General features: G+C 41.4%; 1 protein-coding gene across 4 annotated transcripts in view; it reads right to left on the bottom strand.

Annotated features, from left to right (window-relative positions):
* The window catches only part of MAP1A (microtubule associated protein 1A), a 598,226-nt gene that overhangs the window by 64,629 nt on the left and 505,759 nt on the right, over positions 1-27,838 (bottom strand). For all 4 annotated transcript variants that reach the window (XM_069222605.1, XM_069222606.1, XM_069222607.1 and 1 more), the window contains 2 exons: positions 26,721-26,861; positions 850-10,078 (listed from right to left, as the gene is read on the bottom strand). In XM_069222605.1, the coding sequence (XP_069078706.1) occupies positions 850-10,078; positions 26,721-26,861 (9,370 nt within the window). The remainder of the gene's footprint in view (positions 1-849; positions 10,079-26,720; positions 26,862-27,838) is intronic.

The following is a 27,838-nucleotide window of genomic DNA, read 5'->3' as shown; positions in this document are numbered from 1 at the left end:
TTCTTTCCCTTGCTCTTTCATTCACAGCCTCCCTCACTTTCTTCATCACATGCTTACTTCTCTCAATCAAGTTCTTGCTCATTCACTGTCCCAGTCATGCAAGACCTGCCCTGAGTGTGTGCGCTCTCAATCACACTGACTGTCTCACCTTATCCTATGTTGCCCCATGGTAAACTGCTTCTCCACAACAGAAATGTACAAGGTATCCACCTGTGATATGTCTGACTCCTTTGCTGAACATATACAATCTACTTCCCCCCCCCCTGTTCAGCTCAATCTATCTCCATGTATCAACATTTCCAAACAATAGTGAACCTCTCACATATGGATTCCAATTAAATTGCTGACTTATTGTTGATCTAGATTAGTCCATTTTTCTATCTTCAGGGATGTGCAGCAAGAGGGGTAACTTGGAAACAAATACCATCGGATCTCATACTAATAATAATGAATAAACAACTTCTGTCAGAGTTTTAATTGTAAACAGAGTAATCTAAACCACAGCACAAAACAAAGGTAACACTGAAGTTATTGCACAAAATCACATTTAAAAATGACCTCTTCAGTTTTCAAATTGCTAAGGCATTATATTGTCATCGTCTTATCGTTTTCTCATCTTTCAGTCTTTCTTCCTACTCTCCCTTTCCTTATGATTATTCATTCTACTTTTCTACACCAATGCACCATTTGAGATTGCATCACTCTCATCCACACCTTAGTTCCATTCATCCACCCCATACCTTTCTTCTGTCTCGGTATTGACTTTCATACCTATTTCCTATTCATCCTGGTCACTCTCTCTAGGAACTATGAAGAGACGCAAATTGAATGCACTGGCACATCTCTTACCTGGAGCTGTCTTGATCCCATTCACCAATGTTTTCCCAGCATTGCTGTGACTGCTCCTGGAGATCTCATCCTTTTCATCTCCTCGTGACGATTGTACCAATGGGCTGCGAACTTTGGGCTGTTTGTCTAGTGCATCCCTTTCTCTCCTCAAAGTTGTACTTTTCTGAGACTTTTCACTTGTGTCTCTAGATGTCTGCTTTCCAAGCGTGGGTGAACGTTTCCCTTTGATATCAATTTTCCGAGCTGGAGATGAGGACTTAGGTTTGTTCAAAGGCTTTCTCAGCCCTTTACTTTTCTCTTTTAGGTCTTTTTTGGATAATTTGTCACCTTTGCTCAGGTTTTGTTCCTGTAGTAGTATTTCTGGGTCAACCATACACACATCTGGGTGAGGAGGGTGAGGATAAGGATCCATCAAAGGAGCAGGTTGAGGATCATGACCTTGTCTTGTGCTACTGTGGTGTGAGCTTCCTATAGCTTTGTCCACAGGGAGGAAATCTGCATCTTCATCAGAGTCCATCACAGCATCTGCTGTGATTGATGGGCATTCTTCTGTTCCTGGTGGGACATCTGAATCTGACTGGGATGATCCAGAGTCAGTGACAGATGTTGGAGGGGTTTCTTCAACTGTCACTGCTTGTGCACGATTGCTACTGGTTTGGTGGGCTCTTCTCTTCACTGATGGGTGCCCTTCCTCCTGTGAGTCATCACTATCTTCTGAAATGTCATGAGGGCTCGGATTGATAAAGGATGGGGACAGCTCTCCCTTCCTATGCTTATATTCACATGATGAAAACCTTTCATCATGTTCACCTGAGGCATCTGAACATGGTTCAATTTCACAAGAAGCATCACCATGGTCATCACTTTTATCTCCCTGCTGCTGATCTGGGAAATAGGACTGAAACGCATGTTCAGGAGACACTAGGGATGAAGGACGGCTGCATTTTCCATTATCTTCCTCTTCAAAAAAGGGAGATGTTTGCCCTTCTGAGTCTGGAGAGATGTTTTTATATGTTCCTTCTGCAGCACAAAGACCCTTCTGCTCTGTGAACTGAGTTGTCTGTGGTTGTTGTGCGCTTGTGCTCACTTCAGTGGGGCCATTTTCTGTTGCTGCTTCCTCCTGCTGATGGGGGGGGAAAGATGTTAGCACATCAGGCAAAGATGTCACTGCCATAAGCTTGTCAGAAAATGGCAGCTGATGCTCTAAGCTGGCTGTACATGTCTGTCTTAGAGTTTCACCTGTCATGACGGTAGATGTTGTACGGCTGCATTCAATCCTACAAGGTAGGGTGCCATCATCCATGTTATACGTACATGTGGAATCATGTTCATCAAAAGATGTGTCCTCTTCGGTCTCAGCTGAGCACTTGACTGAGTCAGCAGGAATCAATGGAGACACATCCCACAGACTCCGGGCAGGTAGCTCTGTATCTGTTGCAGGGGCAGTTGAGTAGTCAGAAGGCATGTGAGAGGGTAATCCCTCTGCTGTGCTCCGTGTCACAGGGGTGGTCGTTTCAGTGGACACATCTGAAATTTTGTGTGAATCTCCTACCTGCAGATCTTTCAGATAAGATATATCACTGACTGGGAGCTTGGAAATCTTATCCTCCCCACTAGAGCTCAGTGGTGAAAATCTGGTTAAGGAAGACTCTAAACCACTAACCTTTTCAGTCACCTCCAAGTAATCATCTGATTTACATATGTCTGAAAAAGACGCATCAAATGTTGGTGAACCTAGAGGCTTATCATCATGTCTAGTTGCTAGTGATTCACTCTGGTGCCCTTCAGGTTTCTGCTTACATGAAATATCAATGGGCATAAGTGCCTCTACTTGTTTTTCTAAAATTGAGAATTCATACCCTGAACCAGATTGTCTTGCAGCCTCCCATATTGGTGAGGCTGACTGATTGTCTTCAGGATCATCTTTAATTGTGACTTTCAAGCTAGTATCCCTGTGACACTGTAAAACGGTCTCTGTCTCCTGGTAATCCTTTGTTTCAGTATGGTCACCTTGCATGTAATGTCCATAATCTGCCCTCTCCTCATCTGAACTTTGCTCATTTTCAGATGCACAGATGTTTCTTAAAACAGCTACACCAGTAATCTCTGTAACACTTTCGTTAGAATATGTTGGTACTTTCATAGGTCCATAGTCCGCATCACCGGTTAAACACATCAAGCCAAAATCTTTATGTTCAGCAAGCAGAGTAAACTCTGAGAGATCTGCTTTCTCCATCTCAGAGACATCTGTGTATACATCCCTTTCCCCAGCTTTTTCAATCGCTGAACACAAAACTGGAGACTTGGATTCCTTCTCAGATTGCTCCTTGGCACCCTTTTCTAATTCAGAGTCACTTACATTTTCTTCCACTGTCTCAGTTTTCTCATAGTACAGGTCTTTGGACTCAGGATCATTAGGTGACAAAGAGGGATGCTCCTGACTGCTTAAAACTATATTTTCATCCCGATCGACTGCTTCAGTGAAAGGAATTGAGTCAACAATGTTGCTGTGATCGGTTTGAGGTGAAAGCTCTTTGCTGCTGCTTGTGGGAGACTGATGTGATGCTGCATCAGATATTCCTACTTTTATACTATCTAGGATCAACTCAGCTTGCATGTCATGTATTTCTTCCTGGGTTACATCAATGGCTCCAGCTTCTTTACCTGGAGTGGCTAAATGTTTTTCATGAATGTCTGTATACTCAAAAGCTGTCAAATCGCCTTTGTCTTTGGGAGAAACAGGTGATGAGAGCTCCTTTTCAGCAGAGGTATAGAGGCAAGACTCTTCTTCTTTTGTGGAGAAGTGATAAAGAAGCTCATTGTTTGACATTTGTGCTTTCTCTGGCCAGCTTGTTTCATCTGAAACATCACTAGTAATATCTGGCTGCTCCTTGTCAATGTAGAGTATGCTTTGTGACTCTACTTCTTCCGTAATGGATCCAGAGAGCGCAACTTTCTTATAAACGTCAGCATACTGAAATGTTTTGTCATCTGGATATGGGGTTGGTTCTCTTTCTTTGTGATGTTCCATTGTGCCTCCATCCTTGGATTCACAAAGCTCTTTCTCAGGTGAATATAATTCAAAAGTACAAAAAGGTTTTTTTGAACTGTTCTCTTCATTGTAGAATGTTTGCCTGAAGGTGGGTAGTTCATCATATCTCATTGGCGTAGTCTCCACCTCCTCGTGATGGTATCCCCCTAGAGAGAACTGGATGGCTTCTTTTGGTGAGATTGTGCTTTCCATTAGAGGAGCATCATTATATTCGTACTCATTTCCCCTGGAAGTGTCAGCAGAAGCAGATGCAGAAAAGGCAGTCCCTTTTTCTTTCATGTCCGCTGTGTCAATCTCTGTGGTTGGAGATTTACTTTCAAATTCAATGCTTTTTTCTAGTTGTGATTTAGTAGCAGGTGCTAATGTATCTTGACAAAGAGAGCTATAGGTTAACATCTCCTGTGAGTCAATCTGAGTTGTTTCTGCTTGCAAAGAATGAACACACTCATCTACAAGAAGAGGCCTGTCTGGGTCCCGTAAATGCATGCTTCCTTCATCGTCATCATCATCAGGTTGACCAGACGATGTAAGTGGTGGTGACACTGCCCGCGCTTGCTCCACCGACTTACCATATAATTGTGATGCTTCCTTCTCCACATCTTCCAAATAAAAGTATTCATGCTCTTGTTTGAAAGTTGAATCTTCATGTTCCTTCTCTAGGGTAGATATGCCACTTTTAGTTTCTTCTAGTGACACATATTGAGAGACAAAGGCAGTCTCTTCAGGTTTTTCTGGGTGAAATTGAGAAAGAGTCAATGTGGGCTCCACGGAGAATCTTTCGTCATCTGCCCCCAAAGAAGGATCTGGAGAGTCTATAATTGCAGTCTTCTCATGTGAAAGTGATGACACTAGGTTAGAATGAGGATCTGCTGCTTGAGAAAACTTTGCAGTTTCTGTACTCCATTGATTGGTGTCCTTCTCAGAAAGCTTCTCTGATCGTGGCTGGAGTTTTTCATCTTCAAAATAAGGATATTCTGATCCCCATGCTGACTTTTCTTGCATTTCAAGAGTTGATTTGTAGGAAAGAGAACTCTGGTTCATTTGGTCTTCTATTGAGCAGACAGATGGTTTCCTTTCACACTCTTCAATCTCATCCAAGAATGTGCTTTCTCTTTCCTCAATGTACTTTAATCTGCTTGCTCTCTCTTCTGTTATATGTTCCTTCTCTTCAATTTGCTGCTGCTCCTCTATCTCTTCCTCGGCCTCCATTGCCTCATCTTGTTGTGTCTCATCTTCTTCTGTAAACCAAACTTTCTTTTCAGTGGCAAAATCTTTAAAATAAATATTGTCTACCCCAGCTAATTTATCGTCTTTAATGGGAGTCTGCTCTGGGGAAAGTTCAGGGGACTGATATTCAACAGTGACCTGTTCAGTGAACTTCAGCGACTTAACAGCTTGAGGGGAGACTTCAGTGGGGGAGGTTTCTGGGTATATGTCCTCCTCTTCAACAGTGCTCTTTTCAGTGAAACCAAGGTGTGACCATTTTGCAGATTGTTCCTCACTAGATATTTCGAGTGCTTTGTTATCCTCAAATGAAATATGTTCCATGAAAGACATTGGCTTTGTGTCCCGTGGAGGAAATTCTTGTGAGGACATTTCTAAAGTGTATTTATCTTTTGCCTGGATCGCTCCTGTGGGGTGATACACCTCTTCCATTGAATTTCCCTCTTCTGGAAAGTCTGCATACTGTTGTGGAACATGAGTAATTTCTGTGTAAGAGAGAGACTTTGAATCTTCTAACAAGAAATCCTTTGATGTGGGTGGTGGAGTAACGTCATCTTGAACTAAAGTTTCTTCAGAATAATGCAATTGTTTCACATCCTCTAGTGACAATGCGTGATCAGCGCCATATGAGTATCCCTCATCTCCAAGTATAGTTTCATCTTTCACTATAAAAGACTTCACATTTTCATGTGTTGTGCTTTTGGCAGTGTACTCTGGCTCATGTTCAATATAGGAAAACTGATAAGAGATATCATCTTTACCTGGAATTGTTTCTGCATAGGGTTTTACATCTGCTTGTTGGATGCTTGTGTTGGACAGATATACTGACATTTCATCCTTTATTGGGCTGTATTCCTTGGAGCAAAAGGATCCTGTATCTTCTGCATAAAGACTTTCCTTGAAAAGGTGATCTGGGCTTTGCTCTCTGGAACTATGGGGTTTCTTGTCTTCCACATAAATGCCACTAGAAGAAACTGGCTCACCAAGATATGATACTTTTTCAAAGTCTGAAGATACACCTTGAGGGCTAAAATCTTCCTCTTCTGTCTCAGGTGAGTATTTTTTTGTGGACGAGTATTTTTCAAAGAGGGCATCATTTTCACTTTTTACAACTTCTCCTTGTTTATCTCTATCCAGAGAAAGTTCCTCCTTAGGATAGGGGAAGTCATCCTCCTTAGTCATTGAATCCAACATACTTTCTAAATCAGGCCTCTCCTCCACAAATACATATGACTCTTTCTCAGAGATGTGAATATATGAATTCAACTGGTCCTCATATTTTACTTCAAATTCACCTTCTGCCATTTTTGAAGCTGTTACCCCATTGTCATCCTTAGTAGCAAGAGGTGGCCCATGCTGCATTTCAAACAGCTCTGCATGCATTGCTTCAGATTTATCCTCCACTGGGGACTGATGAAAAGGGGTGTGTCCAGCACTGGTTGGTCCAGACTGTGTTGGTGAGGTCATTTTGACAGTGCTGTCATCAGGACTGATGCATCTCTCTTCAATTTCTCCAAAACTACTATCTGCTTGATATAAAGGTAGCTTTGCTTCTTCTGGGGATGATGGAATGTCCTCAGTATCTTTCATCTCTGTAAGCACTTCACTTGAAACAGTCTCTGCTGAAATGTGTTGGGAAAACATTACTGTACTATACTGTCCCTTTTCCGGCATTTCAAAATTTGGAGTCTCATCTGCTTCCTCATCTTCATCCTCCTCCTCTTCTTCTTCATCATCAAGAGCTTTTTCATGAACATCCATTTTCCCAGCTCTTTCAACAAGTGGCTGGAAGTCTTCAGAAGGTGGAGATTTAAAACATTTGTCTTCTTCTAAGGATGATGTTGGAGAAATGGTTCCGGCAGAGGGCAAGTACTCTAACCCTTGAGTTGCATCTGTGCGGGAGGATGGAATGCTGCTTGGTGTGTCTATTACTAAAGAACTCTTGCCAGTTTCTTCTGTTTTGGGAGCTGTGATGGATGCCACAGATTGATCTTCTCCCACTGACGTTGCAAAGGAGGAAAGCTTATCACATTCAGTAATTGATGTGGCTGATGAAATGTGCTCTTCTTCAGCAAGGGGTGCAGCAATAATAGAAGCGTGATATGCAGCAATTTCAGGTTCCTGGTCATTATATGCCTTGGCATCTCTCACAGTAACAGACATGGCTTCAATACCATGAATGGCATCAAATGATCCAGGTTCGTCAGGAACAGAAATATCATAACTTCCAACATCATACTTTAAGTGAGGAATCCGTTCTTCTTGCTCATCGTGTATTTCTTCATCAGAAATTGTTTGCTCTGTCTCTGAATAACCAGGAATAGTTTCATCCTGGATGTATGAAATTTGTTCTGTAGCAGCTCCAGATGATGCAGGGATATTGTTCTGGTACTGTACTTCTTTGGTTAAGTCCTCTTCAGGCAACTTTATGAAAGGAATATGTTCCTCTTTTTCAGGAACAGAACCTAAACATCCATCTGACTCTTCCCCATCATATTCATTTGCTCTTGGTGTGTAATCCATACCCTCATTCCCTGGATGATGGAGGAGTTCTATAGACTTCATCTCCTCTTTAAGATCACTTGAGTGATCTTCTTTTTCTTCTTTTACTTCCTTTCCTACCAAATGCCAACTTTCTTTGCCGTATTCTTCTCCTCTTTCCATTTGCAGCTCTATTTCATCTTCCTGTGCTGTCTTTTCATTCCCAACATTCTGCTTCTCATCATCTCCCTCCTCCTTTCTGATTTCCACAGCAAGTCCTTCACTTGGTGTTATTGCTATGTCTTGTCTGTCTCCCACTACCATTGTCTGAACATCTGCTGTTTCTTCTGTTTGATCATTCTTTTCCTCAAAGTCTCCCATCTCGGTAGGTTCATCCATTGCAGTTCCTTCATCCTCAAATTTCTCACTTAATTCTGCAGTTTCCTCCTCTTTGGGTATTGGCTTTTCTTCATTTGGGGACTCTCCTTCCACATCAGTTGTTGTGATCCCTTCATCTGGGGATTCCACTGGAGTCGTCTTCTCTGAAATGGTCTCTGCTAGTATTATTTCTCCTTCATAATTGTCAAATGTTTCTATGTCATGGAGTTGCTTTTCATCTTCCTTAGCTTCTTTTGTATCTGAGTCACCTGCTTCAGTGTTGATTATATCTGGAATCTTCATCATTTCCACTTTCTCCTCCTCTTTTAAGTCCTCAAAGTCTTTAGTTAGATCTTCAGGTGAAGACATAGCTGACCTATGCTCAACTATATCAGTCATTGCTGGCGGTCTCTTTATAGCTAATTGCTGCACTGTAACAGTATTACGGTCAACTGGTACATCCTTTTCAACTTTAGATTTAATTTTATCTATTTTACCTTTACTTGGAAGCTTTGCTTTGTGTAGAGTTTTTCTCACTTCTGGTGTGAACGGTCTTAAATCTGGTTTGGGTACTTTCTTTAATTCAGGTTTTGTTTCCTTCTTTTTTTCTTCCTTCTTTAAATCTTTCTTTTCTTCCTTTTTAATTTCATCTTTTCTATTATCCTTTCTTTCCTTCTTAATTTCTTTCTTTTCTTTGTCTTTTTTCTCGTCCATTTTGAGCACTTTTTCTTTAGGGTGTTTTTTTCCTACCTTTTCCTTGAGAAGTTTCCTCTTCTCTGCTTTTGCTGCATCACTTGTTTCTACTTTGACTTTTTCAACTTTTGTGGTTTTCTCTAACATTTTCTCAATGGGTTCCCTGACTTTTTTCTCACCTTTATTTTCTTTCACAGACTCTGACCTAAACTCTTTAGCCAGTTCCTCTGGTGCGTCTTCTTTTTTTCCTGGCTTTCCCACAGCAGGTTTGGAAAGTGCCTTGAGGCTTTCTTTGCTATCAGTTCTTTGTCTAATCTTTGTCTGTTTAAGAACAGGTGGGGGCATTCCAGAAGATATATCTTTTTGTGTGGCCACTGGATATCTTAGAAAATCTAAATGCTTTAACTTTTCAAGACCTTCCAAAATTTTATTTTGTGGGGCGTTTCCAGGGAACAACACACGAACAATCTTTTCTGTGGGACTGGCAGGCAGCCAAACTACCAGCGCTGTGATAGATGTAAGGTATGGAACTGAGATTTCAGCCTCTTTTCCATTGGCAAGAATAATGCCAGTCTTTGCTTTGCTGTTTCCAGCCCATTTCTGCATTAGGAACTGCATTTCTTTGCTATCTTTCACTGGGTTTAGAATATACATATCTAATCTCCCAACTCCCATTTTGTGAAACAAAGTGAGGGGCTCAATAGTGCTGCTGACAACTCTATACAAGGGTTCTGGTTTGAGTCCCAGTTTGTTTAGGTACTGTAAAGTAAGGCATGCTTCTTCAATGCTTCGTTTCACCTTCGTGGTGGATTCAGGCATCTTGAGCTTTTCAGGAACATTAAAGAAAACTACCCCCAATTCTGGAGAAATAAGATTCTTCATCCAGTCACTGTATGTTGTAGACCCCTGAGATTGTTCTTCATCCTGCTCAACAATCTTCCTCTGAAGCAACCCATTAATTCCCGGCAAATTGTCTGCACCTATATGTGTCAGGAGAATAGAGTCAATTCTGTCCAAATGCCGAACCAGTTTCCAAAAGCAAGACTTTCTTTCGGAGCCTCCATCAACCAGTATATTGAATCCATTGACTGCAAAAAGAGCTGAATCTCCTCTCCCACCTGGGAATATGTAACAGCAGGGTTTAGACAGCTTTAGAAATCCGCCAGATGTTGGAGGTTCCAATAGGTCAAAGGGAGATGGCACATCAATGGTCTCCGAGACATACTCTGCAAACTCAGAGACACCATCCATTTCAGGCAGGATCGGTTCAGGGTTCAGTTTCAAATTAATAATCTCCTGAAAACTGGACTGTCCAAGGTTGCACCAATCACCTTCTCCTAAGCAGGAAACAGTGAGGGAGGCCTTGATTTTTGGATCAGTGTTGCTGAGTAGCTGGCAAACCTGTTAAGACAAAGGAACAAATTTAGTAAAACATATTAGAATGCAGATATAGGAATATTTTTCAGTGACCTATAAGGATGATAAAGCAACTTTTCTTTCCCTTTTGATTCAAATGTGCAAACAATTTTCATTTATGGGGATATTAATTGTTAGAGAGTAGACTAGAAAACATCATAAAGCCATTACTGTAGAAAGTTAAGAGTTACTCACTGAAGTGAATTTGTACTTGTAGCCCTACACCCCCCCCCCAATCTAAAATCTTTAGATGATCAAGTGTATCTAGGACACACAAGGATTGCCTTCCACCATTGGCTCTGTCACAGCGTCACAGCACTTGGAGGGGAGCAAATCACCCTTAGTTATACAATAATGAGATGCAGAGAGATGCCCTCTGCAGTCGATTTGTCATAGAATCGCAGTTGACAAATCAAGGCCCTCAAACGTATTAATATAAATCTAGGGAAAGGAAGGGAACATTAACCACATATTTTCTAGAGATTGCCATTACTCTTTACCTATTATTCTTTCTCTCCAAATAGACACTTAGTGGGCTTGGGGAATCCATCTTTTGGTTCCTGTGCAGTGTGAGTTGCAACTGTTGTACATTTTGAGTAAGGAATGAGAGCTACATTACTCAGAACCCTTCACCACCATCAAGGAGAGGAAAAAGCCCTGAAATGAATTGTCACTTTCTACAGTGATGCCACCCTTTGAAGCAGGAAGACACGTTTCCTGCTGCAGTGCTTAGCAATGCTCCTATGAAGACTCATTGCACAGGCTGGCAATCACGATGTTAAAGTACATGCTGTAATGGTGCCACCTGCTGCAAATTGAACATGAGCCTACACCTGCAGAGGTTGAAAAGTGTATTTTTCCATTAAAGAATATGTGTCTCATGTTCTTGCATTGCTGAGCTAAAAAGTGTACTATCACCAGATATACATATCAGTTCCAAGCACCAGGCTCTCTGATCAATATTCAGATGAGCACAGACTGAATTCAACATGTGTAACACTACTTAACTGTAATCTCTGAGCCACCCTGAAAATGCTCAGTGGAGGGAAGATAAAAAGTGTGCCAGATATTATTTCCAAATCCGTCTGCATTTAGTGCACGATGCTTATGCTTTGAAGACTATAACCCAGAAGAACTGTGTTTTTCCTATAACCAGCTTGCCAACACACCCATGAGTCAGCCCAGAACAGGAATCCGTCACTAATACTTTGATCTACATGGAGCTATGCTAAACCGGGCTAAAAATAAAATTCAGAGTTTGCCAGAGGCTGTATGTAGGTCTAGGAGGAAGGAGCATTGCTACGCTGCAGAGAACGGCAGTATCTAGATTGAGGAATGTAGTGTTGGGTGAAAGATGTCAACTTTGAACTACTTCTTCACTTGTCACATGTGGTGCCCTTTTTCAGGCAGTTTATAAGGGGACTGAACAAGAGGTCCAAGCGTCCAGTCCTTAAGAGCTATGGGGTCAAGAGCCCAAGTGATCATGAAGGATAGCATTTTCATTGTGGCCTACACTGACCAAGACATCCTTGACCAGTCAATTAATAGAATGCAGCTTCATGAGGAACTCCTTTTCCTCGGCTATCTGATTGTCAGCAACCTCATTAGTGGTAAGAAGCCACCGCAGATGTAGCAAGCATGATTCAGTCACTCATGATCACTGCTGTTGCTTCATGCATTTCCAGTGTTTCCGGGCCTGAAATCGGCGTTATCAGCACTTATTACACTGCAGGGATCTCTTTAAAACTGTGTTCATAATCAGCTATTTCATAGAAATCATAAAAGTGACCAATAATTAGCAAAAGCTGTGATTCTCCTGTTATAAGCATAAGCTCGTGAGCAGATATAGTGTGGAGTCAGACCCAAGAGGTACCCTGACCCCTATGTGTTTAGGGCACACAAAGGTCTCATTCGGCTGGTTGAGATAACATGGTTGGTAAATGCAGGGAAATACTGCAGTGCTGAATAAACAATATCCAAACACCCAAGTCAGCATGCACTAAACACTTCTTTTTGGGTGGGCTCCGACATAGGCCAAGAAGTTTGGACACTTTGCTCACTCTCATTAATAGAAAATTGTCAGACTTGCACTCCTTGAAGAACCTTTTGGGGCAGAGGGAAAACATTGTATTTTGTGAGGGCAGCTGCACCAGCTTGCAGTTGTCCTGTGACTACGGGCAAGGACAGGCCAATTTGTATAGGTCCCTGTCCACTTAACATAGGAGGGCAAGGGAGAGTCACCTGCAAGAGCATACATTATTTTAAATCTGCACCCTGCAGCATAAGTGAAAGGCAAGAACAACAACAGTAGGATGGTGAGCAGACAGGAAAATTCAGAAAAAAGTACCAAGAAAAAATGCACATAGTACTTACAAGAGTTAACGTGCAAATGTTTAGAAGCCTGCAGGGACTGAAGAGAATGTAATCATAGTAGGGGCAGACCTTGGCCTCTGCACAAGCCGGGCCCTACGTGTGCATGTCTTCTCAACAGATGTTATGATATGCAACAAGCTGCAATCCTGCTGTACTGCTCGAGAGCCTGCCCCTCATGAGTATTGACAGCAGTGCTCAAGAATGCAAGGGCAGCACATGTATCACATTTACACAGTTGTACATATTGGCATTTAAGTTTACTGAAACACTGATTATGTGTTGTTTGTTCTTAGTATGTGGTTGCAATGTTCAAGTCATTGAATCCAGACTGATGGAATACAACGTTAGCCATTGCATATGGGCACACTGTGAAAAGGTTTTATTGTGAAGAATGCCTATATGTTTACAACATTAATTTATATTTCTGGGTCTCTCAGGATTCAACAATGTGGAGTAAGGTACATTAAGCAGTCCAGTCTGAGAGGGCGTAAAGCCTTCTTTATCACAACCCACAATCATATGCCTGCACACACATACCGGCTAATTTATGTAAATGAAGAATATATTTGAGACGATATTATAAATGGGAAACTAGTTTATGACAGTTCACTCAAAATACATTTGTACATGGTTTATTTTCAATGGATACTTCTTGTACCAGAACAATTTTAATGAAGAGGTCCTTATAAATTACACACACCAAGCCTGATTTAACCCCATGCTAATCCGATTGGAAGAGAGAAAAAGAAGAAGGTACTTACACAGCAACAATAATTCTCTGCTGATTAGGAAATCTCTCAGAAGTGCAGCACTCTTGAATCTACTTAACTTCAGTGCTGGACATTGAAATACTAAATTGTAAAATCCAAAAACGTATACTCTGTATGTAATGTATTCATTGTATTCACTCAATGGATCTGCACTTATGAATGCAAACAAAACTTTGGCCCAGTATGTGAACCTCCTAATATAAAGCAAAGTAAGATATAAATTCCAAGTAGAGCAGTGTTCACAAAGAACATTCCTTTCATATGACCAGGTTTACACTGCAGTTCCACAGGTGGAACTGAATCCTTCTCACCCATAAGGGTCTCGTACAGGTGCCAATATACTGATGACGTATCCCCCAACCTAAATATGACAGCCAGTTCTGTGACTTATTCATGTTTTTATTTTACATATTTATTTTTCTCCACCGTCGATGGAAAACTATTGCAATGTACGAAGAATAGGAGAGATGCAAATGTTCTGTGACCTGTTACAAAGCATGCAGAACGTGGAGCACCGCTTTCAGAGGAGCTAGATTCACCTCAGGGAAACTAAAAAGGAGTGAATTACCATAATCTAGTCTGGAAAGAACCAGTGTCTGGACCACAGGTCTTAAATCTAGCTCATGAATGAACTGCTTCATGCCCCAGACCAGTCTTAGCTAGAGCTTGCACATTGGCCTCTAATGGACGGATTACAATTCAAAGGCGAGAAGGATTCTAGCCATCCTTGGATAGAGATGTTGGATTATTTAGTGAGATTAGTAGAAATAATGTTTTAGTTGGATGCAGTTTTAAGTGGCAGTTAGTCATCTACCTCTGGAACCTGTTGAGGGTGGAGGAGAGAAGATAGATGTCTTCACAAGAAAAGGTTCATGATAGATCAAACAGGGTGGGGATGGGGAAAAGCTACATGGGATCACATTGTTTTAGATTGGTTATGGTGAGACAGAGCTCCCTTTTTCACTCTTTGTGAATGGTTAGACAAATAGGAGTCAAACCACTTCAAGGGTGTTCCATAGATGCTCATCCCTTCCCTCAGAATGCTGATCAGAGCATGATGCCCGACTGTATCAAAGGCAGACAAAAGGTCCAGGACTCTCAGGACATGAGTTCTAAGAGAAGGAGTGAGTCATTCACAATTTGCAAAATGTCAGTTTCTGTGCTACAACCCTGCCAGAAGCCAGATTGGAAAACATCAAAAACGTTATGAGACTTGATGGAGTCATAGTTGTGATGCTAAGCAACTTTATAATACCTTCCCTTAACAAAGGATGTGTTGAAATTGGGTGAAAGCTGTTCAGGTCATTGGTGTAAAAGTTTAGATTTGTTTAGCATGGGGAAGATCTAGTTGAATTTTGGACTGTTGGAGAGAGCACTTTTTTCAGCGAGGAGATCAGTAGAGAGGTTCAGTATGGTAGGAGCATCTTATCCATTTCCCTTCTCGGGGAGCCAGGCAAAGAGTAAGAGAGGTAACTGGAAAGTTTAACCTTAGTTACAGTTTCAAGTAACTGACTCAAAGATTCTGTCAAGGTGCCACCAGTACCACTGGGCTGTGTGGGTCAGCGTGCATTCATCTGGGAAAGTGGCTTTTGATGCAAGCGATCGCTCAACAGACTTTACTTTCTTTGCACAGGATATCACAAGTTCTTCACATTTAGATGGTGGTATGGCGACTGTGCTGATTAGGGATGGGAGATCAACTGTTTTGATGATATTAAAAAGTAATTATGGATGACTTTTAGTACCATCAAGCATGGATTTAAACTGGCTCGATTTAGCCTTGGAAATGTTTGATTTGTAGATTCTCCATGTGGCCCTGAGAATAGTAAGATTTAAGAGTGAGAGTGCTGGTCTCCAGATTTTCTCAAGATGCCTCGGATGAATCATTTCTATAAACAAATCCTTTGAGAACCACGGGAGAGAAGACTTTGGGTGTTTACGCTTCCATTTTGGTGGACCATATTCATTACTTAGGTTACCATGCATTTGTTGTATCCTTCTGTTGTAGAATTGATGTCCTGCTCAAGATTAGGGATGGGAAGAACATCCCAAGCCTTCTTAGGCAGGTTGTTGATGCTAATGTTTTTAGTGTCGTAGAACCATGGTTTTCTATCCTGAATTGGTCCAACATTTTTGGTTGGGCAATGGATAGCTTGAAAGGAATTTGCAGGTGGTTGGACCAATTTTCATTGTAGGAAAATGCCTCTTTTTGTGCGGTGACACACATTTTCCATGGACTGATCATGGTTTTGTGCACTGGGAGTCTGCTAACTAGGCCCAAGTGCATGTGATCTGACCCTTACAACATGTCACAATTGGTTATATTGCTGATTGCGATATTTAACTTACCTATAAGTCATTAGAATATGGTCCAAAGTATCCCTAGTACCTGTAAGTTATATTTCACTAGTGGGCAGCAGCACCTATTCAGATACCTACTTCAGTGACAATGTAAACATGGCTTCAGGTCTACAATTGTATGCTGCCTGTGGTAGTTTAAGAACTGCAACATGACCTGTCAGAAAACCCTTTTTACAGTCCTAAACTTTCCATCAAATATTAACAAGTCACCCCTAATAGGCCTAATAACCCATGAGGCAGGGTGCATGGTATATAAAAGTAGGATATGTGGAAAAATTAATATGAAATATGTCATTTGTGACTAGCACTTAAAAGCTTTTTGCACTGTAGCTAATCTGGTGGTTCCTTACAGAAACACTGGGATCCCTATTAAATGTAATAATTCTATCTTCACGTAGGAAACAGTTAGAAATGTCAGTATTGGAATCTCTAGTGTTCATTAAAAGGACAATTCACATGTAAAGTCGGATGCTTAATACATATTAGGGAATAGGTACTTTTAAAAAGTTACCTTTTCCCTGTCCAAAGGCTCTAGAGGCTAATTTGCATTAGCATCTGGCTGCAGCCTTCTGTGTGCTTAAACCTTTCATTAGGTGTGAAGACTGCTCTCAGAGCAGAAACAAAGGCCTGGATGTGGGGAAGTGTTACTGCTCCTCTGGCAGGATAACCGTTTTAGCAGTACCCAGGTACTTGATTGACTTCAAAGAGGCCGGCCCTGCCACTGGCAAATGTCAGTTGACATCCGGGCATGCCTTTTTCCCAGAGGTGAGGGGGTTGCTGCTAGAACTGATTTAGAGTAACCACAGAGGATGGGTTGTTCTCTTTCCTGACCACACCTCAGTGGTGAGCCACCTTGGATTAAGCCAGAGAGGGGCACTGTGGGTTTGTTTGCAGTATGGCATGAAATAACTGCTGCAAACGTAGGCAGGGTTACCCCTAGGAGCTTTTACTCTATTGATTAGGTGGGGCCAGGAGACACCTCCACCCATGGACTAGTGCCAGGCATTAATGTGGCACCACTGGTGGCCCCCTCCGGAGCACTCTAGACCTGAGAAAGAACAGAAGAAGGAGAATTGAAGGGCTGGGCCTGCTCCCACTTGTTCTCAGGACAAAGAAGTGGACTCCAAGGGTCAGATAGCTGACCTTCTGTTAAGCTACAGGGACACACAAGCTGCAAGAAGCTATTTCCTGGAAGAGCCCAGCTGACCAGTTCCAACTGGACCTGCCTTGGACCCTCTTGAAGTCTTCTGCCAGTGTGTCTTAGTGCTGTTCCAGTGGTCTTGGTACCCTGGGCTGTGTCAAAGTGTACCTCTCCTAACATCCTGAAGAACCTGGGATGTAAAATCTTTTTGGCTTCAAAAACCTGCACAGGAGAGGGACAAACCTACCAAGTCGATCCGACCAAGGTGCATTGCCACTGGGCTGAAGATTCAGATTTCAACGGGTCTGATCTGTTTGAGTGGGACATCACAGAGAAGGTATCCAGCTTCATAGAGCCCAGTTCCGCTATCGTCTGCACCCTTGCCTCACCGGAAGATTCCAAACTCCCAAAAAGGGACAGTGTACTCCATCACAATGGTGACGGATACCTCATCCACCGAAATATAAATCCCACAGGAAATAATGGGATTTATATTTCGGCAGATGGAATATCTGTCACCACTGTGATGGAGTAACCCGTCTGCCAAAATCTAAATCAAGCCCTTAATCCAAACGAAACAAACATTACCGGGAGAAGACACCATAAGTATCGAGCTGGGCACAAATTTTTATTTTGCTCACTCTGATCTTTTCCCGCCTAAACCAACGGCTTCACCAGGACCTTAGCAAGTGCCCATTTTGTGGAGCACTTCTCAGATACAGCCTGCTGCATTGACCCATGAAGGAGTTTGATTTACAGAAAAAAGAAATGTATAAAAGTAAAATGTCTGACTGGATCAAACCTGGTTGGTGTATACAACCTGTGCTCCATCACGGTCAGCCTCAAATCACCCCTAGGTCCTGGTCTTCCGTGGCCAGTTGGCCCGCATTGGTGCTTAATGCTTTTGGTGCTATTCTTATTCAAAATGTCAAAAATACATGTATCCGGTTGCCCTTTTTGGATTTTTGTTGTTTTGTGACATTTTGTTAATTAAAGTTTTTTCTATTTTTTAAAACATTTGCGTGGTAGTTTTACTGTGATGTATGTTTGAATTTTTAACTGTTTGGTACTTCTAAATGCTTTACACATTTTCCTACGTTAAGCAGGTCTGCTCTCTGCCACACCTACCAGGGGTTGAGCTCGGGTTTAAATTTACTGGACCAAAGAAGATAGTGACAAGATAGTGACATTTGTACTTGTGGTGGAATCTCCTCCACTCAACTAATAATCCACTTTCTTACACACAGAAAATGGGTCTTCAGCAGTCTAAAATGTGGCCTTGGAGATAATGAAACAGGAAAAGACCCTTTGAAGTGTGTTGCCTTCTGAATGTGTTGAAGGACGTTGTTGTCCTGTAGAAAAGAAGGGAATAAGTTAATGGGTTTGATTTTATCTTCACTCCAGTGAAGACTGGAGTTTCCAAGGAAGGTGAAGGGCCCTGAGCATATCAGCAGTGAAGTTGGAGATCATATAAATGCAATGCATTTCTTGAAGTACATGTTGTTTTCACCAGGAAGGTGCTATATGAAATTCATTTTGAGTTTTTGTGGGCACCGATTTCAAAAGACGGGCATTGGAAGGAAGGTAAATTACCGGTTGCAAGTAATTAGCTGCTAAGCATACTCCTATGATTTACTGCTATACCACTACCTTGTCTTATTTCACAGTCACAACAGAGAATGGAGTAATATGAAGGGAGAAAGTGGCATAGGACATTGTTTACAGCGTCATTCAGACAATTTTCTGTGAGGATTAGGATATCAAGGTTGAGGTCTATAATTGAATCTGAAAACTACTGCAGTGTTTAACTGCAGATCGACAATTATGTGGTATGCATGGTACAGCTCAGTGAGTAGTCCTGGAGACAGAGCAGTTTCGGTGTTCACTGGGAACCTGAATGAAGTTGCTGAATGTCTTATTTCTGGTTGGAGGGTATGATTAGGGAGCTGGATAGTGGAGATGGAGGAAGTGTCTTGAGCCTAGGTATGGAGAGGTTTGTTCCTGGATTCTGAGGATATGCAAACGATTAATAGGAAGTAACGGCTTCATATTCAAATGACATTCAATTGAAAGACAATAAAATGTAATTGGTGTATGACGAGGTAAACATGTATTTAGATAGCAAGTAACACAGTGTCAACTACTGGAAGCTGTTGTAACTATAATATTGCTTTAAACACCTCTCAATACCCTTGGGGGGCCGGGGACCGCGGAAGCACCGCCAACAGGCTGGCGGTGCTTCCAGGGCCATTCTGACCGCGGCGGTAAAGCCGCGGTCAGAAAAGGGCAACCAGCGGTTTCCCGCCGGTTTACCCCTGGCCCAAGGAACCCGCCATGGCGGCGCTGCTTGCAGCACCGCCATGGGGATTCCGACCCCCTTCCCGCCATCCTGGTCCTGGCGGTAAATACCGCCAGGAACAGGATGGCGGGAACAGGTGTCGTGGGGCCCCCTAACAGGGCCCCATAAAGATTTTCAGTGTCTGCTGTGCAGACACTGAAAATCGCGACGGGTGCCACTGCACCCGTCGCACCCCTTCAACTCCGCCGGCTCCATTTGGAGCCGGCTTCATTGTTGAAGGGGCTTTCCCGCTGGGCCGGCGGGCGGCCTTCTGGCGGTCGCCCGCCGGCCCAGCGGGAAAGTCAGAATGACCGCCGCGGTCATTTGACCGCAGTAAGGTCTTTTGGCGGTTCCCGCCAAGTGGGCGGCTTCCGCCACCCGCCGTGGTCGGAATGACCCCCAATGTGCTTACCAATTCATTAGAGATGCCAAACTTCATTGCCCTTTTTCAGCATAATCCAATTGCTATTTCTAAAGCATTCAACCAGGGTAGGGCACCCAAGTGCTAGTCACCTATTTCATGTTGGGTACCTCCCTGTGAGCAATATTTTCATAAGAAAAACCCTGTCTGTCTCAGTGGGAGGAGCCATCACAATGGTTGTGATTGTTACTTCTGATGGATAACCTGAGGATAGGTCAGGAACAAACTGACTGCTGTACCAAGTGAAACTACCTGTGTACTTTTTGACCTATATTGCTATTAATTCTTCCACAAGGTACCAGTTTTTTCTTGTCTGGTGGACTGCCTCACAGCTATCGCAGCTCAACAACTCAAGAGTGGTACACTTTAGAATGCAGGCACATATTCTTCTAAAATGCATAACATTTAATTAACACCACAGACACAGACGTCTCCTATATATGTTACTCGAGTTATTGTCTTGGATTAAATGTGCTAGGCATTTTACATTTTCAGAAGTCTGATACAAAATTATAGAAAATACAAGCTGTGCAGAAGCAAATATAAAAAGAACTATGACATTTGCCAAAAGGCTTTTGTGACTCATTCTGCACAACAGGCTATTTTTGGTGTTTCTGAAAACGATGCAGATGAGAGCAAAGAGCCCATACACTGCAGAATGCAGCTAGGACACCGAGTTAATAACTTTCCTTCTCAAGGAAGGAGGAGGTCTCCAGCTAACTCGCTTGTTGCCGAGACTAGGGTGCGATTGATTTATCACTTCTCTGCCTGTCTTCTCTTCCAAAATGAAATACTGGCATAGAGGATTGTTACATATTCATCTCAACTGCGCTGGCTGGTGTTTCCTTTCCTCTTGTTCTTTGTATAGTTCCTCCTCTCGAAAGGAAAGTTAATAGCCCAGGCAGATTCTCCTTGGAAATGTAACTACTTACAACATAGCTGAGTTACTGTATTTCATGTTATTTAGAGTCTATTTGATCTAGCCTGTATTTTTGAGTACCATGGGCCAAATGCACTAAGTAATTTCGCGATCAGAAAGGGTTCAATTTGCAAACTCCGATTTTTTCAGACTGCCTTTTGCAATGGGAAGTATTAATGGTGTGCGATCAAATTCAGGTTGCAAATCATTAATATTATACCCGCTGCTGAAAGACAGTGGTGACCTATCTGCAAACTGAAAAGGGATCTCAAAAGAGACCCCTTCCTCTTTGCAAATGTTTTTACAAAAACTAGGAGTAGGACCATTGCCTACTCCTAAAAAATGTTAGTAAAAGTGTTTTTTTTTTTTTAAACGCATCCCATTTTCCTTTTGGGAAAATGGACCGATTTTTTTTTTTAAAGATTGCTTTATTAAAAAGCATCAAAAGTGGTGATCCCAGCAGGTCACCTAACCTGTGATTGTAAATAATCACAGTGGGTCACAATGTGCAACCTACCTCATGCAAATTAATGATGTTGGTCGGATTGCAACCATCTTCGAATTGTGATTTTGCAAATCAATCTATTAGTACATAAGTCAGTTTGCAAAATCAGAAACGACTGGATAAAAGTCAACCATTTTTATCAAATCGATTCTTAGAACATCTTGCCCCATATTTTCACAGGACACTAGTAAGCCTGGGGTATTCTGAAGTCTTTGGTTTTAAAGGAATCTTCAAAATGTGTAATAATTAAGCAAAATGAAGCAAATACATTTTGCTTTACGTTTGCTTGTGAATAAATCAGAAATGTGGTTATTCACCATTGACCATATATCTGTATAAATTGTTTGCATCTATTTGCTAGATGCAAAATGTATGTTGCTTATCTTCTAACTCCTGAAACAGATAATCCGGGTATTTGATATGATCTATGCTGTTAGACTCTGGATTGATGACATATATCCTGGAGTTTGAATACATTCTACTAGAAGATCACAGTAAAAAAGGTGGCTATTATTTTCATCCATCTATCATAGTCTTGGCCCTTGATATCGCACCATAAAAAATTGTTGTCCAGAGATTTTCATTTTTGATTTGTGTTTTTGTATCATTAGAGAAGTAATTTAGCTTGGGTAGACATTTCTAATCCAGGCAAAAAAAATTCTGGATGACATTTTTTAAAATGACGGATATGTTGAAGTGATGATGTAATATTTCAGGCACCTTGAAACCCATATACTTAATTTTGGAGTCAAAACATAGGTTTTGGGGGTCAAATAGTCTTATAGAGACATAAAATAACTCCTCAGAGCAACCCTTCTGCCATTTTAAAAAATGGTGGCTCTATAAAGATGTTTTTAACCAACATATTGGTATTTGTTTTTAATATTCCTTTTGGTTTGGGTTTTCCATTGATTTAAATTGAGCAAAGCAGAGTGTTCCTAACTACAAAATCTGATGACTCCTTCAACAAAGAAAAATTAGTAATGTGCCAAACTGATCTGAAAGAAAAGCTAACATCAACTGCGGCTGATCAGAAGAGAGTTTGAGATGCTGCAGAAATACGGCAAGACAAAGTTCACAAAAGATTGAAACTGATGGGTGCGGAGGATCAAATATGTTATCATTGTAACAACAAGTGCTATAAATTTTATACAATGGAAGAAAACCTGGAAACAATTTGTCAAAAAATAGCAGAAACCAGTAAATCACATCAAGAATCCGGGTCTTCTTAGAAAGCGACGACAACCAAACCTAATGCCCATTCACTTAGAGGATCGCTGTATACCCCTCGTCCACCTCTAACAACTGATCAGAAAGCAGAGGATCTTTATGTGTTATCTGTGGTTTAGCAAGAACACCGGCCAAAGGGATTAATTAAAGAACAAAGTACAGAGTATGTTAGTCTCAAAGGTCAAACATGTTTTTATCTGCAACTAGTGTCTTCCAAGATTAAGTTTTCAGCTGAGTGGCTGATCTAAACGGCGAGGCAAATGTATTTGAAGCGGATTTGTATGCCCACCGAACTGCATGTGTGCATACATTCTAAAATATGAATGTACAAGGAGCTCTCGGCAGCAACATAACCGCCAGCCTTCAGTTACGTTTTCACTCTCTGAAAAACCAAATGAAGTTTTAAAGGCACTCTTGGTCCTGGCTAGAGGTTCACACTCAGTGAGATCAGAGAAATAATGGTCAACATTGATGAAACTGTATTCATCCATAAAAATGTAACAAAGATTTTTCTGGTGAGAATGTACAATGGCAGAATTTGTTTTTGTCAGTCTAGCAAAAAGAATGAGCCACTTCTGGTGTTCTGAGTTGATTTGACTCCTGAAGTTCTTGCTGCCAAAATAAGATCACAGGATGCAGTAAAATCAGCAGGAACATTTTAAAAAATGTAAGTCAACAAGAATGCCTGATGTTGTCTTAACATTTTTTACATCATTATTTAATAGCAGCAAAGCAAAACTGTTACAGACTAAAGTTCTTGAGTTTGGAACACAAGCTGACAACGTTGGTGATGGCTTTGAAGATATAAGCAAAGAAGTGGAAGACAGTCCCATGAACCAACAGGCTTATGCCATGCAAATGTACTTTCTTTTCCATCACAGCAAAAACAAAACTCTGCTACACATGAAGACTGCCCACGCAATCTATGACAAGTTCAAAAGTAGAGAGCTAATCACTTCAATTAATAGGATTGGTCTATCAACAAGTTATAATGACATAGTACGGAGCAGGAACTTCTTAGCCGCTCATGCTGTAAAATCTTGTGAATCTGACAGCCCACCACTTCCAAGTCACTTTACCAGCAGAGGATTTACAATTGCTGCTCTTGATAATTTGGATTTTCAGGAGAGCTTTTCTTTGTCTGAAACATACAGCACACAAGTTACTGCCATGGTGCTTTTTCAAGACTTTACCAATGAAGTAGCTGCTGGAAAGCAAGCTGTGTAAGCTGTAGGCATAAACAAACAAAGCTGCAAACTTATAAGTCAATTGCCTTGCCAACCAGTGCAAAATCACTACACGCCATCAACACGTCCCAGTCTACCAAAAGGTTTCAAAGTGGCTGAGGACATGGGTCTTCTTCTATCTAATGCTGCAGTCCACATAGCTGATTTAACTGAATTTATCCTATTGCTTATTCGGTGCAGACTGAAGGATGAAGAAAAGCCAGATCCTCCGTGGGCTGGAAGTCACACTCTGATCTCCCAGAATACCGTACCACTGAAGTATGTGGGATTTTTACCATCTCCAGTCACACACTATGCAACAGTATATACAGCTCTAAAAACTTTCCAAAATGTGCGTGCTCAGCTTGAAGACCAGTCTATCCTGCCAATTTTCTGCGATTAAGGTGTTTTCGGTATTGTATCTGACATATTTAGGAGCAATCCAGTAGAATTTCATGATCGTTATCCAATGATGGGCATTTTCCACATGATAAACATTGTGCTGTGGTGTGTAGGAAGTTATCTCAGTGGATGTGACTTAGATGATGCACTTCTTGAGGCTGAAATCTTTGGAAGAAAAACTGCCCAGCCAGTATTGAGAGGAACTCATTATGTTCATTCATTACAAAGTATACTCATCATATCTGAGGCTATAGAAACATTGTAATTGGAATGCTTTCTGGAACAAGAATGACAAATTAGGTTTTGCATATCTAATCTCTGAAGTGAAGAAGGCACAGGGTGCACTTATTCAAAAGACATAATGCAAAGCCAGGCAATCTTCAATACACTCAGTTCAAAATCAGAAAACCTGAAAACCAAGTTCTTAAGAGTTTGTCAAAGAACTTTGAAAGTACTGGGGAAATGTTTTACACATGATAGCTCTTAGTGAAAATATGGTACATGCTGATTGGAAAGGTCATTGGGAGCTGCACGTGAAGACTGTGGAGTCACTGATTACTGTGTTTTGTGAATTCGATTGCATAAACTACCTGAGATATGGGTCCTGATATTTTGAAAGAGTGAAGAAGCTAGAGGTGGAAAACCATACCTCTACAGAAAATGAATCCAAAACATTTTGTGGTGAAAGACAGACATGGAAGATTCAATGCTGTGGCTCCAGATATGAAACTATAACAGACGATTCAGAGATCACAGAAAAGCTCCAAGGGAATTGTTGGTCAGATATATAAAAGTGAATATGTTGCTCAATGGCAGCTGGTGTATCATAGTCCTTTCTATATGCAATGTTTTCAGAGAGATGAGAAATTCAAAATGTATGTAGCGTCATGAAACTGTTCTTCACTACGAACTAGTGGGAAAAAGAGGGGAACATTATAATAAACATGTTGACAGCCTTCTTCATTTCATGCAGCACCAAGGAAACCCCTTTGAAATTGCTGAGCCTGTGCGACTACACAACTTCGTGACCAAACAAAATGTGGATAACAAAATAAAGACATGTCTACTAGATGTAGTGGAACATGGATTGAAACCACATGCAGAACTGAAGAAGGAGAGATTTGTATTGAAAGAGAAAAAGCTGTTTGACATACTCACTAAAGCTAAACTTCCATGCTTTAATTGCCATAGTAAGAGTTTCATCCAACCAGCCACTACAAAACAGGTTACAAAAGCAACTTTTGCAAGCACATAGAGAGATGGATGTAGCAAAAGAAAGGGGTGAATTTATCAAGGACACTCTGTCACATGATCTTCCAACAAACTCATTATTTGATTGAGATGCTGCAACCAAATCAGTGAAGCACAAACCTGTACAAGGGCTTGAAAAAAACTTTCACCTGAATAATTTCAATTCGGAAAGGAGTCCCAATTGAAAACTGCTGTTTTTGTGGACTTTATGTCACAATTACGAATGGTCAAGACTTTGGAGAGGTTGTTCAGATTGTTCTCCAGATACCAATGTCAGTGTGCACCTTGCAAGAACTGCGCATTGTCTTTGACAGTTTTCTTGAACTATCTGTCAAAGAATGTGAGAGAATCAGACAAATGTCTACAAGTGGAAAAAATGACCTTGTCTGCATCAAAAATTCGACCCTCATACCTGGGTAACTTGATAAATTCTGATCATCAACATTGAACAAGATGTTAACTCACCAAAACATTGCTGATGCTTCAGTGAACACTGAATTTCCCATTAATGCAAGTGGAATAATTGTCAATGAGGAGTTTGTGCCTGCAGAGATGTATTCAAAAGGTACGGGCCATATTGTTTAAGAATTGACGATCTTCTGTGCAGTGAGTTCAATAGATCAGTCCCGCTACGTGACCTTCCACTGACATCATATTCTGTGCATGAGCACATTAAAAGAGCGTTCTACTTAATCAGAAGATGTGTACATGTTTTGGATCATACATACTTAGAGAAAGATCTTTATGGATTTGGTTGGGAACACATTGATGGAGTGCTAAAGCCTATAACATTTTGAAAGCCTCTACACACAGAACGTACACGTACACGTACATGCAAAACCTATGCTACAAAAAGATATATCTCTTGATATGCTCTTCTCAGATGTTCAACCTTCTGCAAATGTACCACGAGCGATTACCGAAACAAATTAATAGAGTGAACTATGAAAATGTGTCTGAAACAGGAGTGATAAACATTATTATTTCATATTCAGATCATAAACATTGTTTGGTCTACATAAAAGGGTTAAAAACCATTATTGTTTCATTTCCATATATGTCTTTTCTTTCTCTATTATAGCCGCCACTTTGGAAAATGACGGAAGGGTTGCTCTGAGGAGTTATTTTCTGTCTCTGTAAGACTATTTCATCCCCAAAACCTATGTTTTGACACCAAAATGAAGTCTATAGGTCTCATTGTTCCTGACATATTACATAATCACTGCAACACATCCGCCATTTTTAAAAATATCGTCCAGATAAATTCAGCCCGGATCAGCAATGTCCACCCAAGCTAAATTACTTCTCAATGACCCAAAAACACAAATCAAAGACGAAAATCTCTGGACAACAATTTCTTTACGGAGGTATATCGGGGGTGGAGTTATCATAAGTAAAGATACACCTTTGTGCCAAAAGAGACACACAAAGCCCACTTCTGTACTTGCTTTGGAAGGCCCTGTATAGTCATGCATTGTGCTACAGAGCCAGTGCAGGTTAAAGTGGGTTGGATTCTGAAGAATGTTCCAATCTTTCCAGGGGATGAAGTCCCTTTTCTCTGTTCTTTTTTATGTTATCTCTGGTGATGTGGTACGGCAAATGATGCAGAGCTGATGTTCTATTTGCTCTATTTCTGGGAAGCAATGTTTGGTTTACATGCCTGCTGAACTATGTACAAACAAATACTAACCTCTGGATCTGTAAAAACTTCAAAAAACCTTCGGAAAGTGAAGGTCCCTGTCTGGAGGATGAGGTCTCCTTCCTGGTCTGAACACTGCCCACTGAGGATCAGAAGTTTGTGGGCTGATGGGTCTGTTATCAGAGAACGCACCTGTCAAAAGCAATACATGCCATTAGATCCCTCATTTGAATAAGCTGACATAAGTTATGCAGTTGACAATTGTTATGAACCAGATAAAACAACTATTGTTAACAGTATACAATATGGGGCTATGCAGAGATATTGAATTGCGCTGCTACAACACACTCAACCCAATGTTTCACTCATAACTGGTTGGGTTAAGCTTGTGCACTCAGATGCAGGATGGCTGAAGCTCTTTTACAATGTGAAACACATTGAGTGTAAACTTTATATTTGGGTTAAAAAGTTCAAATTTAAGATATAGAATAAATGCAACAAAATGGAAAAACCTTTCAGCTGAAGGCACACATATTTTTTTACCTTAAAAATGGTGATGATGTTTAGTATATACAATACCAAGAGAGCAAAGATGTTGTAGGAAAGTACCCCTTTGTGTATGGTCACCCTCTCCCCCCCCCCCACACACACACACTTTCTGCCACAATGTTGATGGTTATGAATTTGGAGCTAACCAGGCCCCAGTGCTCGTGCTCTCTCCAAAAACTGATGTGTTGACTTGGTCATTCTCTAATTGGCAAATACTTTACCCCCTTATAAGTCCATAGTAAATGGTACCCTGGGTACCCAGGGCATAGGTGTAAAGGGGCCCCCAGGGCTTCAGCATGAGTGACTTGGGGGTCAAACAATGTGCCTTCTCTCCCCTGACAAGAATCTGGTGTCGAGGGAAAGCTGGGATGTACCCAGGTGGCACCTCAGAGGCTATCCACACGTCTGCCCCAACTTCTTTGAGCTCTGGCTGGTCAGCCCATGCTTTTCCGCACCTGCTGCCACCAAGACAGGATTCTGACCTCCTGCCAAGTAGTGTAAACACTTCCAGAAGTAAGGCTGAGGCAGAAAGGAGGTCACACCTCCCACCCACCCAGCTAGGCTAGTGAATTGGCACTTCAGGGCAGTGAGGTTCAAAGATTTCACCACCCCTGATAGGC

Source organism: Pleurodeles waltl, chromosome 3_1 (assembly GCF_031143425.1).
Source record: "Pleurodeles waltl isolate 20211129_DDA chromosome 3_1, aPleWal1.hap1.20221129, whole genome shotgun sequence".
In the NCBI taxonomy this organism is placed as follows: domain Eukaryota; kingdom Metazoa; phylum Chordata; class Amphibia; order Caudata; family Salamandridae; genus Pleurodeles; species Pleurodeles waltl.
The sequence above is the reverse complement of the archived record's forward strand: the minus strand, read 5'-3'. Positions and strand labels throughout refer to the sequence as shown.